This window comes from Micromys minutus (assembly GCF_963924665.1).
Source record: "Micromys minutus genome assembly, chromosome: 17".
In the NCBI taxonomy this organism is placed as follows: Eukaryota; Metazoa; Chordata; class Mammalia; order Rodentia; family Muridae; genus Micromys; species Micromys minutus.
Window position 1 is genome coordinate 28,076,729 of NC_137952.1, and position 13,073 is coordinate 28,089,801.

At 41.6% G+C, this 13,073-nt stretch overlaps 1 protein-coding gene across 3 annotated transcripts in view; it reads left to right on the plus strand.

Annotated features, from left to right (window-relative positions):
* The first annotated feature begins 352 nt into the window (after positions 1 to 352).
* Positions 353 to 13,073, plus strand: part of SNAP23 (synaptosome associated protein 23) — a 28,787-nt gene continuing 16,066 nt past the window's right edge. For 2 of the 3 annotated variants that reach the window (XM_080931457.1, XM_080931458.1), the window contains exon 1: positions 12,776 to 12,823. In XM_080931457.1, coding sequence (XP_080787583.1) covers positions 12,805 to 12,823 — 19 coding nt within the window. In that variant the 5' untranslated portion in view covers positions 12,776 to 12,804. Of the gene's footprint in view, positions 463 to 11,725; positions 11,809 to 12,370; positions 12,413 to 12,774; positions 12,824 to 13,073 lie in introns of those variants that run through there. The other variant, XM_080931459.1, reaches the window with a different exon arrangement.

Below are 13,073 nucleotides of genomic sequence, written 5' to 3' on the forward strand. Positions count from 1 at the left end.
TTAACTGAAATGTGTTTACGCATCTATTTCCCTGGTTGAAAGGGACCAAAACACCCTGTAGGCTTTGGTAGTCATTGTGGTTTTTCCTCGGCATTCAAACACTGAAGCGTCCCGTGCACAGCTGCCTTCGGCGATGTTGGTCGATGTTGGTGGCACGAACTCCTCCCCACTTCCAGAGGCCCGGAGAATTAGTAGGGTTAATGGGTGAGTTCCCGGGATCTCCGCCTGCGTGGCAGGAGATTTAACCCCACCCCTCCGCGGTGATTGGCTCCAGCGGTAGAGGTGTGTCTGCCCCGCGGCGCCCTGGGAGTGCGCAGGCGCACAGGTCCTCAGGGCGCAGGCGCGCTCGCGGGCACCCTCTCCGGTCTAAGAGTCCGAGAGGTGCGGGGGCTGGAGAGGAGTGGCCGGAGCTGCCGGGTGAGCCTTCTGGAAAGTAACTGAGAGAGCTGGTCATCGGGACAGGTAGGATGATGTCCCAAGGAGAAAGAGGGTGTGGTGTTGGTTCAACGTTTTGGGGGTCGGACTTGAGGGGGAGCTCCGGCCAGTTCTTAGTGATTGGGCCGATAACGAGATCGCCAGGCGTTGGCGACTAGCGCGAGCCCAGCGCAGGAAGGGAGGCGCTGTGGTGGTGCCTTGGACTTGTGTGGTTAGGCTTTTCATCCCTCACCTCCAGTCTCACGGTGTTTCTCGTTAGTATTAACAGACTGACTGGTGGCCCTAATGAACACAAAGTTCTGAAATAGTTGTTAAAAGAATGACCCCGAAGCTCCTGACGTTGCAGACTTCACTGTCTAGGAAATTCCCTGCTTAAATTGAGACTTCCCCGCGGGCAAGCACCAAGAATATGATCAGGCAAAAGACAATTTCCCCCCTAATTCTGTTTGTGTGTGAGGAAAGTATCTTAAAGTACTGTTACACTTCTTTCCTTCGTCCTTAATCATTAGTCACTGCACTATTAAGCAAATTGGTAGTAGAGGAAGCGACAAACATCCGAGTTGAGGAAAGATCTTTCCCTTTTGCTGTTTGTCATCTGGGTAGGTTTGGACTGGGGGCAGGGATGGTAATCGCCGGAGAGTTCAGAAACTGTAAACTTCTTGACAGTGTTCTCAGCCTTATGAAAATAGTATATTTCCTTACTTAAAGATATTTTAAGGATTGAAATAGCTTTATCTCCCCAGCTGCCTTTTAAGAGGGTTTTGGGAGGTTCAGGTAAAATGCTAATAGCAAGGTAAAAACAGATTCTTCTCACATTCTTATTTTCTTGAAAAATACTATGCTCTGGGCAGTAGTGGCGCACACCTTTAGTCAGCACTTGGGAGGCAGAGGCAGGTGGATATCTGTGAGTTTGAGGTCAGCCTGTTCCAGTAAGGTATTACTTGTTAAAGCATGTTTTTTAGAAGACATGATCTCACTTTGTAGCTCAGGCTGGCCTGGAACTCAGAGATCTGCCTGCCTTAGTCTCTCAAGTGCTGAAATTACAGGCATGAACACTCACACCCTCCCCTCAATGCTTCAGGGACAGGTCATATTCAAGTAAGTTAAATGATTAAACTTGCCCTTTACCTTAAATAATTATCATTCTTAGTAGGAATTTGATTTTCATTTTGATTTTGGGGTGGGCTCCCTTTAAAACCAAGTGAGACTGGGCCAGAATTGGAAGTGGGTGGCTTGAGTCCCAGGTGAGAGTCCAGTGACACCCCATCTTCTCTCTATCAGAAAACGTCAACAGACCCAATCCTGAGAGTCTTTTGTGAGTAATTCCACTTGTTCTGTCTGATTAAGATGGTAATGGTTATTTATGCTCTGAGGACAGTGTTACATAATAACATATTTAATACTTCTGAGGCGGTTAATATAGGCCAGCACCAGTGGCCTCATGAAACCCCATCTCAAAACAGCAAACAATAGACATGTATTAAATATATATTTCCCAGTTCTCTCAGTCTGGTGGTGGTTCACGATATGCGTTCTCAGCTCTTGTTCATGCTCCCGCTCTGCCTGCTGCCATGCTCCTAGGCCATGATGGTCGGATAAGCAGTAGTCCAAATTTGAAAACATTACATCAGCTCTTGCCTATTATCCCAGCATTTGGGAGGTAGAGGCAGAAATACTGTTGGTTTTTGTTTTGGTTTGGTTTGGGTTTTTTTTGGTGGTTGTTGTTTGTTTCATATTTTAATTATCTTTTTGTGTATGTGTGCACACATATGGCTGTCAGGGCAGCTTGAAGAGTCCATTCTCTTATTCCATTGTGTGGTTACCAGGGTTCAAATTCAGGTTATTAGGCTTGGCTTCAGGCACTTTTGTCTGCTGAGCCATTTTGAGGGCCCAGACTGGTCTAAATAGTACCAGTTTCTATCTTCATTTACTTTTACTATTGCTGGAGCCAAGGCACCTTACAGAAGAACACATTCCTTTTGGCTTACAGTCTCACAGAGGGTTAAAGTCCATGACCGTCATGGTAAGGAACATGGCAGCAGGCAAAGAGGGAGCGTGGCAGCACCTGGGAGCTCATATCTTAAGAGACCACCACCAAGCTGAGAGAACTGGGAAGAGCCTGTCCCCGGTGACACAGTTCCTCCTACAAGGCCAAACCCTCCTTCCCAAACCATTCTACCAACTGGGGATTAAGTATTCAAGTAGATGTGTCTCTTGGGGCCATTTTCATTCAGACCACCACAGTGGGCACACACATGTGCCAGTCTGGGGACAGCTTGGAAGAGTCTTCTCTTCTCCTTTTACCTTGTGAATTCCTGGGATGGAACACAGGTGACTGGTTATGTGAGCAAGCTCCTTACCTAACTGAGCAGTCTCACTGGCCCTAGAAACATCATTCTTCAATGATCTTTGGAATTCTGTATGTGTATATACCCATTGCTCTTTTTAGGATCTCTTGGAAACTCCTGAACACATCTAATGTGACACATCTTTGAGTCCACTAACATGAGAGGGTTGGAGGGAGTGTTTGACTTAAGGTGAAGTGTTGTCATTTACCCTCACCTAACTTAGTACCTAACATACATGTCTGCCAGGTTGTTGTCTTTCCTAGACAAATGGCAAAAGAGCTGCTGTCCTCTGTGTGACCTTTTCACCTTCCACACGTGCACTCTTAATGTCACTGATCATGTCTCCCCAGGATTACACCCAAGTCTCATAGGGCAGAATTGTGGAAATTCCAAAGCTGACAGAAGCTTGAAGGCTGGGTGTTAGACACCAAACAGTTCAAATATTCAATTCTGTAAAACTGAAGTAGAATTGTGGGTTTTGTTTTGTCTTTTGGTTCCTGATTTCTAGTGGTTCCCTCTGACCCGCATGATTTTTTTCTCCTTGAGTCATGCGTTTCCCTGTACTTTGAAACATCGATGTTTATAATAGATGAGAGTCTGTGGTAAACTTGTCTCATCATTTGCATACACTGGGGGCAGGGGCTCCACGTAAGAATGGCTAAACTTGCCCCTGCCCACTTAGAAGGAACAAAAGGAAACTGGAAAGAAAATAAAGGGGAAAAAAACATTTCTTGAGACAGAGTTATGTGTATAGCCTATGTATAGTGAGTCTGGACTACATAGGAAGACTGTCTCAAATGATCATCAAAGAAATAATATTCACTTCATTGACAATTTGAACTTATGGCTGGTCATGTGCTAAGCACTTAATGTGCATTTGATTTTAGAAAGAATTCTGAGAAATGTAAAAAACTGTCACATAAAGAGGCTAAGCCAACTGTGTGGCTGCTATAGGTGGGGTAGGTTCCTGTGCTGGCAGCGTAGTCAGGTTAGCTTGGATGGCCAGTTAAAATAATTTTCTGTTGTTATGAGATAAGCAACTTGTACTTTTTCCCCATTCACTTATGTTAGTTCTTCAGACAGGTTTTCACTCTTAGGCTGGAATTGAAGGTTTGTTCCTTTTACCCCCAGATTGTCCTCAGCCTTGAAACCTTCCTGCCTCAGGTTCACCAGTGGCAGGTAAACCTGGTAAACATCAGACTAGATCTTGTTCCCTCTTATGAAACGAGTGAAAGGCACTTGATGTAGTGGGCCATACCTGTAATCCTTGCACTTGATAGGCTGAGACTGAGTTCACCAGGTTCAGTGAGTTTCAGAACAGCCTGCACTGCACAGTGAGACCCTGCCATAAAACAGAATACCTAGAGAAAAACATGTTGTCAAATTCTGAAGAAGTTGGTATGAACACATGCTGCCTCTGCCTTCCAGGTATTAGAATAAAAGGAGGATATCACCACATCTTGCTGGGATCTATCTATTTTTAAGATTTCATATAGATTTGTAAGGCATCGTGCCACATGCAAAGGCAGGTGGATTTCTGTGAGTTCAAGGCCAGCCTGGTTTACATAGTGAGCTCTAGACCAGACAGGACTGCACAGGAAGATCCTGTCTCAAAATAAAACATTTCATATAAATGATATTACATAATACTTGGCCTTTTCTGTTTGTTTTTATTTATTTAGTATAATGCCCTTCAGTCCTAACACATTGTAGACTGTAAAGACTTCCTTTTTGGAGGTGAATAATATCCCCTTATATGAACATTTGTTCCCTCCCCCTACTTATCTGTTGTGAATAATGTATACGTTTTACCTACATTAATATAAGTACATCACGTGTTCAACACCCATGGAGAAGAGGGTACCACATCCCCTAGAATTAGAAACATGTGAACCATATGTAGGTGCTAAGAACAAAACTTGGGCCAAACTCCCCCTTATCTTTTCTTTGGTTTCTGCAAAAGTTGCAAGTGCTGTTAACCACTGAGCTGTCCATCTCCAGCTTCAGCCTCTTAAGTGTGGGATTTGTAGGCATAGACCACATGGTCAGCTTCTTGGCTTCTAAATTTCAAAGTGGTAGTCAGAGACTGATTAAAAGTCACCTGGGGAGTGTGTATATATCTGTGTATCTGTGTTTGTCTCTCTGTGTGATGCTAGGAATCATGTTAGGGGGGCTTGAACATGCTAGGCAAGCAACATCTTCAGCTCTTAGCTGCTGTCTTTGTGTGTTTTGGTTTGCTTTTGTGTCTCACTATGTGGACTATCTGCCTCTAACTAATGACTGATCCTCCAGCTTTAGCTTACAGAGTACTTTGGCTTTTTTTTTTTTAAACTTTTTTTCATACACTTGATTTTTTTTCCCCCCATAAGTTTAGAAAGTTGAATGGGGCTGTTTATTTCTTTGGGTAGTATCACACAGTAATTAATGTCTTTGCCAGCTTTGTTTCTTCAGTACCTCATCTCTGAATTGTAAAGCAAGTCCTAGAAACAACCATGTAAATGATATCTTTAAGGCCGGACATGGTAACTCATATCATGAATGCCAGCATTGGGAAGCAGGAAGACCACTTACTGGTTAAGAGTCCAGCCTGGGCCATATAAGAGAGACAGTTTCAGCAATACTCCCTTCTTATCTTTGGTTTCACTTTCTTTAGTTCCTCTTATGGTCATTTTTTTTGTCTGGAAGTATTAAATACAATGCTTCAGAAATAAGCAATTTGTAATGTGTTTTTGTTTGAGACAGGATCATACTAGGTAGCCAAGACTAACCTCTCACTTGAAACCATTTCTGCTGCCGCCTCCTAAATACTGGGATTATGGGTACATGCTGTCATATCTGCCTAGTTTGTAAACTTTAAATTTTGTGCTGCTCTGTTTGTGGTGATTTAATCTCATGCCCCTCTGACCCATCCAGGCTGAGTCACCTTCACTTACCCATAAGTCACTTCAGAGATATCTCTTATCAGGCTTGGGTATCTTAGTGTTTATGCTCATTCAGATAACCCTTACTTAATAATAATAATAATTTAATAGTAGGCTAGATAGTGGCATTGCAATTCATATATGCCCCCAGAAACTGTATTCATCTTCAAATGGAAAGATGAATTTTTGTCATAGGATGTACAGACTCAAAAGAGAATCTATGGATTTGTACTCTGTAATTTGAGGCATCCATTTGAGGGTATTGAAGTGTATCCCTGGTAAAGGGAGACTGTTGCCATTTTATGTTTTCTTCTGTAAGGAGGTTGTTACAAATTTTCATTTACAGTTACATTCTCTGTTTTCTTTATGGGATTCTTTAATCCACTTACTCATTTTGTGTCAAAAGATTATTAAGAACTTGTTCAGGCACTGTTTGAACCTGGTTTTGCTGCCTCCTGTGAAATATTTTCCATCTAAGCCTCAGTAAAGGTTTCCCTCTAAATTCTGTTGGCAGTGCTTAAAACCTTGTTTCTGTTCTCTTATGATTCAGAGTAGACAGTCATCTCCCAGTGGATGGGGATGTTTCTAATAATTTAGATTTACTATATGAGCCAACTGGAAGATTTCTCTCTAGAGAACCAGAAATTAGATTATACTTTGGTACCTGGGTCTAGAATTTATTCTGTTTTATCCATTCTTCTTTGTTTCTTTGATTGTTTTATTTTTTAAGACAGGGTTTCTCTGTGTTGCCCTGGCAGTCCTGGAAATAATTGTGGAATCCAGACAGGCCTTGAACTCATAGTCTGCTTCTGCCTCTCAAATGCTGGGATTAAAGGTGTTCTTTCTCTACTGCTGCCACCACCGCTATGTAGCTCTGACTGTGGACCAGATTGGCCTCTACTCAGTTTGCCCCCCCCCACTTTAAAATTATATGTATATGTGTGTGGGTATGTGCATATGAGTGCGGGTGCTTGTAGAGGCCAGAGGTCCAAAGAAAATGAAAAGCCATTTAAGGGGAATCTTTAGATTTGTAAAGAAATACATTGTTTTGTCAAGTACTTCAACCTTTGCAATATTAGGACCCATTTTGTTATTTAAAAAATAACAAAAAAAATTAACAAAATTTTAAGTGATGCTTATTGATATAGAACTGGAATACTAGCACATGGGAGATAGGAAATAAGGCAGGTGGAGCCTAGGCTGCTTAAGGTCTTGTCTGAAAGAACAAAGAAACAAGTGAGGTGGGGCATGAGTCACATTGAATACCAGGCACTTGCCCTTGAGTGTGCTAAGGACTCTTTCTTGCTTTTGTTTTTGAGACTGAGCCTCTATACAGCCCTCTTGAGTGATGGAATTAAAAGCATGTGCTGTCACCACACCTGGCTGTGCTAAGGATCACCCATGTATGTTTGTCTTGAGAATCTTACTTTGTAAGCTAGGCTGACCTTGAATTCCCGATCTTTCTGCTCGTATGTACTGAGACTGTAGGCTTGTGCTGTCCCACCTGCCTGATTTCTTTTTAAAGTCTTCATCAAAATTCAAATTTGTTATTGTCCCTATTTTACAACGATGAAACTGAATCTTATTTGCTTACTCTGCTTGTGTGTGTGTGTGTGTCTCTCCATGGAAGAGGTCAAAGAACAACACCCTTTTCTGGCATCTGAGACCTCCTGCATGCAAGTGGTGCACATAAATGCACATATACACATTAACAAAAGTAAACCTTTAAAAGAATCCCAAGTAGACACCTGCTTCCCTGCGTCAGTGCTCCAAGTGTATGAAGCCTTTGTTCCTTCCTGATTCTTATTTTTCTGCTTAGAAAAGGGGGAAGTTTTAAGCAGAACTTGAGTTCACGGAAAGGGTGTGTTTTCAAGTGACCTCATTGTCACCTGACTCATCAACTTTCCAACTATAACTATATCTCTTGGTTTTTAGAAGGCAGGATTTTTAGTCTTCAGTTTTGAAACAATTCAACTATAGATTAATCCTTTTTTTGAACCTATTTGAGATTTTTGTTTTTACTAACAAGATAGTAAATGTTGACTTGTAGTTGGCAAGGATCACTGATAGGAATAAAGTTACAAAATTGCGTGTTTGAGAGATCTGGCTTTCTTATTCCATAATATTTCTGTATCTGTAGTATAATGTCTGAAAACCTGATTGAAGCACTGTGTGTTATTTTTCTTGTCACTTGTCCCTCTGTTGGGCACTAAGAAGTTGCTCATTGGAGCCATAGGTGACCTTTGAGAGTGCTGTCTAGGAAGAGTAGTCATTGATGGGGCTCTAGGAAGTCATAGAGAAGCCAGAACCTACCTGAGCAGACAAGAGCAGGACAAGCAAAGGAATACTCGTGTTTGGAGGTGATAACATCTGCATCTCTCTTCCCCTGTTGTCTCAGGACTGACTGTGCTTTCTAGTCCATTTTCAAACTTCTCACCCTCCTGTCTGAACCTCCTGAGTTCTGGGACTGAGTGTATGCCACAAAACACATATGATAGCATCGGACATGTATAATAAAGCTAAAGGTTCCTTAAAAATTAGGAAATTAGTAACACAAATGATTTGATGTCGATATCTAGTGACTGAATAGCTTCTAATTCAATGAAGGCATTTTTGGGGGGTTCAGGTGTTTTGTCTGCTTGTATATCTGTCCACCATGTATGTGCCTGGTGGTGGAGGTCAGAAGAGGCCTAACATCCCCTAGAACTGGAGTTGCAGATGGGTGTGAGCCACCATATGATGCTGGGACCTGAACCCAGGTCCTCTGCGAGAGCAGCCAGTGCTCTTAACCACTAAGCCATTTGTATATCTTGTTTATATATCTTAGTGTATGAATATTTTGTCTGAACCACAGATGTGAAAAATGATCTTGGGAACTTTATTTTTTTTATCCCACCCCTATTTGGAACTTCTAATGCTTGTTAAAATTATTTTATTTGTGTACATCTTTGTATGCATACATGCATATATATCTGACATAGCACACATGGAAGCTCAGAGGGCAACTTGGAGGAGTCACTTTCTCCTACAATGTAGGTATAGAGGTAGAATTCATGTCCTTTACCCACTGAGCCATCTCATCAACCTCAAATGTAATATTTAAGTGAACTTTTAAAAAAATTTAAATGATTTATTCTTTTATGTGTATGAGTACACTGTTCCTATTTTCAGACACACCAGAATTAAGAAGGCATCAGATCCCATTATAGATGGTTGTGAGCCTCCATGTGGTTGCTGGGAATTGAAACTCGGGACCTCTGGAAGAGTAGTCAGTGCTCTTAACCGCTGAGCCGTCTTTCCAGCTCCCTTAGGTGAACTTTTAAGGCTCAAAAGTCTTCATTACATCTAGCCCATTTAACTCTACACAACCACACACATAACTTCAGGGCTCATTTGCCTAGCATGTGTGAGGCCTGGATTCAATCCCCAACACACACAAAAAATGGAAAAGTATTTGATTACTCCATTACAGGGGATTGAACCCAGGGCCTTGTGCATGTGAGGTAAATGTCCTACCACTGAGCTCCACCTCAGCCCTGGCTGAAGAAATTTGCCTGTGACCAACTGCCTACCATATTCCTTATGACACACTTGCAGCAGTAAGTAATGGGGTGTGGCCTGGTGATTCCTTGCTTTTTGCTACTACCATGTGCAGCTCAACTACGGACTATCAGAGCCTGTTAGGTGTTGACATAGATGAGGAGACCTGTCACCTTCACGAGTGTAATCTAGTACTATATTCCCGGTTAGTTTGTTTCTCTGCTTGTCAGTATAATTCATAGCAGAGAACCTAACCTTTATACGGCATTTGTGCCTGATCATTCTTTGTTGATCAGCTTTCAGAATGAGTGCTAGGAGTTTTAGCTTCCCTGATCTTCTGCCCACTGACATCCTATCTCCATGTTACTGTGATCACACATTTCCAAAGGCTGAACATAGTGGCCCACACCTCTAGTCCTAGTACTTAGGAGGTAGAGGCAGAAGGATAAGATGTTCAAAGTGTCTCTGTTACATAGCAGGTTTGAAACTAGCTTGAGTTAGGTGAGACCCTTTTCAGAAAACAATGAAACTGTTGCAAATCTAAAATTTGAGTCAAGCATTATCTGTAATATAGACAAAGAGCTTTGATAATTGTTTTTCAGAAATGTAATAATATAAGGCTGTATGGTAGTTAGTGGGTCAGGTGATAGTCACTCAGTCATGAGAACAATGAGTTCAAATGCCCAGATACTGTAAAGCCAGCTTAAGTATAATACTAGTGCCATGGCTGACTGGGAGGTGGAGACAGGAGAATCCCAGGACCAAGCAGCTTGGTGTATGCACCAGTGAACAAAAAGAGACCCTATCTCTTTTGTGAAAGTCGAAGACTGATTCCTGAAACTATATTTTGATATACGGGCAGTAGTGTGGTATCTGTGCCATGACATACATGTGTTCAGTCTCATACACATATATTCCAGTACACATTACAAACATGCACACACATACAAAAGGTAATAAAACGCTAGAAAATGCAGTAAAGAAGACCTGTGTCTTATTGATACACTTGATTTCTCACATTGGTGACACTGAATAGCACCTGCATTAAGGGAAGATTTATTTTGGTCCCTGACCGTCTAGGGTTCAGTCCACGATTGTTTGTCCCCATGTCCTCGGGTGGAGTATCATGGCAGTGGGAGGGTGTGCATGCAGAGGAGCTTGGGACAGCAGTGCAGCAGAGCACTGGGACCAGGCCCCACCTGCAGAGGCACTCCTCACCCCAGAGACGACTCCTTCCAACTATGCTTCACCTCAAAGTCTCCAGAACCTGCCAAAATAGTGCTACCAGCTGGGTACCATACATCCAACACACGGGCCTGCAAGGACTATCACACCGTAGCACTTGTTTTATTTCCTTATATCTTCACAAGATCTTTTGCTGTGTATTAGAAAATCATTGCTCAGTTTCAGAGTCTTCACTGAAACAACAGACTATATAAACAGAGGGGCAGAATCTATCCATAATGAAAATTGATTTTTTTTTTAGGGCTACATAATGAGATGCTGTCTCCAAAAAAAGTAAAAAAGAAATTAATTACTGTATATGTGTATCTAGGATGTGTGTTAGGAACACACGTGCCATAGCATGCATACAGAGGGCAGAGGACAAGTGTAAAATTTTTTATTGGTGTTGGGGGATGGTCATGATGGTCAGAAGACATCATTATAGACTCAGTTCTCTTTTTTATTCACCTTACAAGGGTTCCAGTGTCAAACTCCTGGCACATACCTTTCCCTGTTAAGCCATTTCATTGTCCATAGGTTGTTAGACTTGCATGGCCAGTGCCTTAGCCCTTTGAACCATCTCAGGCTCATTGATGCCTTGCCTTTTTTTTTTTTTAAGATTATTTATTATATATATTATATAAATACACTGTAGCTGTCTTCAGACGCACCAGAAGAGGGTGTCAGATCCCATTACGGATGGTTGTGAGCCACCATGTGGTTGCTGGGAATTGAACTCAGGACCTCTGCAAGAGCAGTCAGTGCTCTTAACCTCTGAGCCATTTCTCCAGCCCCCAATGCCTTGCTTTTTAAGGCCAAGGACCTTTCTCCATGGAAAGAGTACTTTACCTGGGCCTGGGTATGTAGACTAGTTAGTAGATTGCTTGCCCTAGCATTTTTGAAAGCCTGGATTCAGGTTCCAGCAGCGCATAAAGCAGACATGTCTGTATTTGCAGCACAGCATGTACAGGCTTAAAGATCAGAAGCTCAGGTTATCTTTAGCACATAACAAGTTCAAGACCACTTAGGATAAAAGGCTACTTATCTGAGAGAGAGTATTTCTCCTGTGTTTTAAGTTTACTTCTTGTACTAATAACATTAAGTATCCATGTTTCCTCCTAGCTTGAGTTCCTGTCTCGGTAGTATAATTGGGCAGGTAATAGAATCAGCCCTTCTATCCTACTTGCCTGGTAAGTACTAAATCCTATCAAACTATATGCTTTTTGCTCAAACTTTTGTGTATCTTTATTTTTCTAGAGTATCCATATTTCCTTTGATTCATCATGGATAATCTATCACCAGAAGAAATTCAGCTTCGGGCTCATCAAGTTACTGATGAGGTAAATGATTTTTTTTCATTTTAATTTTTTATTAAATTTTAATTAGTTTTTGTGTGGATGTGGGTGTATTTCTGAGCGTGAAGTATCACATTTATGTGGAAGTCAGAAGTCAACTTACCAGAGTCAGAATTCTCTCCTTCCATCTTGCGGGTTCCTGGGATTGAACTCAGGTGGTCATCTTGGTGGGAAGTATCTTTACCTCTGGATCCAATTTGCAGGCCACAATTTCCATTTTCACAGTAGAAAAGTGAGAGTCTCTTTTAATAGATCACTTTGGCTCTTCTTGGTCCCTTAAAGTGGCTCGTATTTAACAGTTACCTGCAATTCTAGAAGGAGTTCTGAACTGTAATGATTCCTTAATACCTGTGTAAGGCATATTTCTGCCTACCTTCATGAACTTGGCTCCACCATCTGAGGTCTCTATTAAGAAGTGCCTGGTCGGAAGAAAGTGAAAGTGGAACACTGTGAGTCGTAACAATAAAGAAGCATCATAAATATAGTCTGTGATTGATTTGTTTCTCTGTATTTTTTTGGGATGCTATAATTCTTTATTTCTTCCTAGTCTCTGGAAAGCACAAGGAGAATCCTGGGTCTAGCCATTGAGGTAAGAAGTATTCAGTATTTGAGTATAGAAATGCATGGGTGGGATATTAGCTAGCTGCAGTTGATGTGATTTGAAACCCGCAGTTGCTGAAGATTGCCCAGTGATGCACTAATAAGCCAGTTTTTTTTCTTCTTTGAAAGTATTGGGATATTCACAGGGAAGATGAATTTACTATAGGCTTGTAACTTACTTTATTGATTAATATGTGTGTTGGTGTGAGACACCTAATTCTGTCTATAACACTTGATTCCTGAGAACTTGATTTTTGAAGTGATTCTTTCTTATCATTTGTCAGTCTTTGCAAGGTTTGCAGGTATTTTGGGTTGCTTTCGTGTACTTTTATCTCTTTTTCCCTCTTTTAGTCTCAGGATGCAGGAATCAAGACCATCACTATGCTGGACGAGCAAGGGGGTGAGTAGAAGTCATTGAAGGAAATTCTAAATTTGACTTACAGAGCCAAAAATTCCTATAAAATTCAGCCTTTTCTTTGAAAGATAAGAGTAATATGTTTCCTCTTCTCTGATTCATATTATAGTACCATAGTCATTGCAGACTGGTGTGAGAGGCAACAGTGTCCACCTGGATACAAGTCTGTTAGACAGGTGCAGCTTATTGTGTGCATTTGTCACATGAACTTTAACCTTGATACTCTCAGGTCATT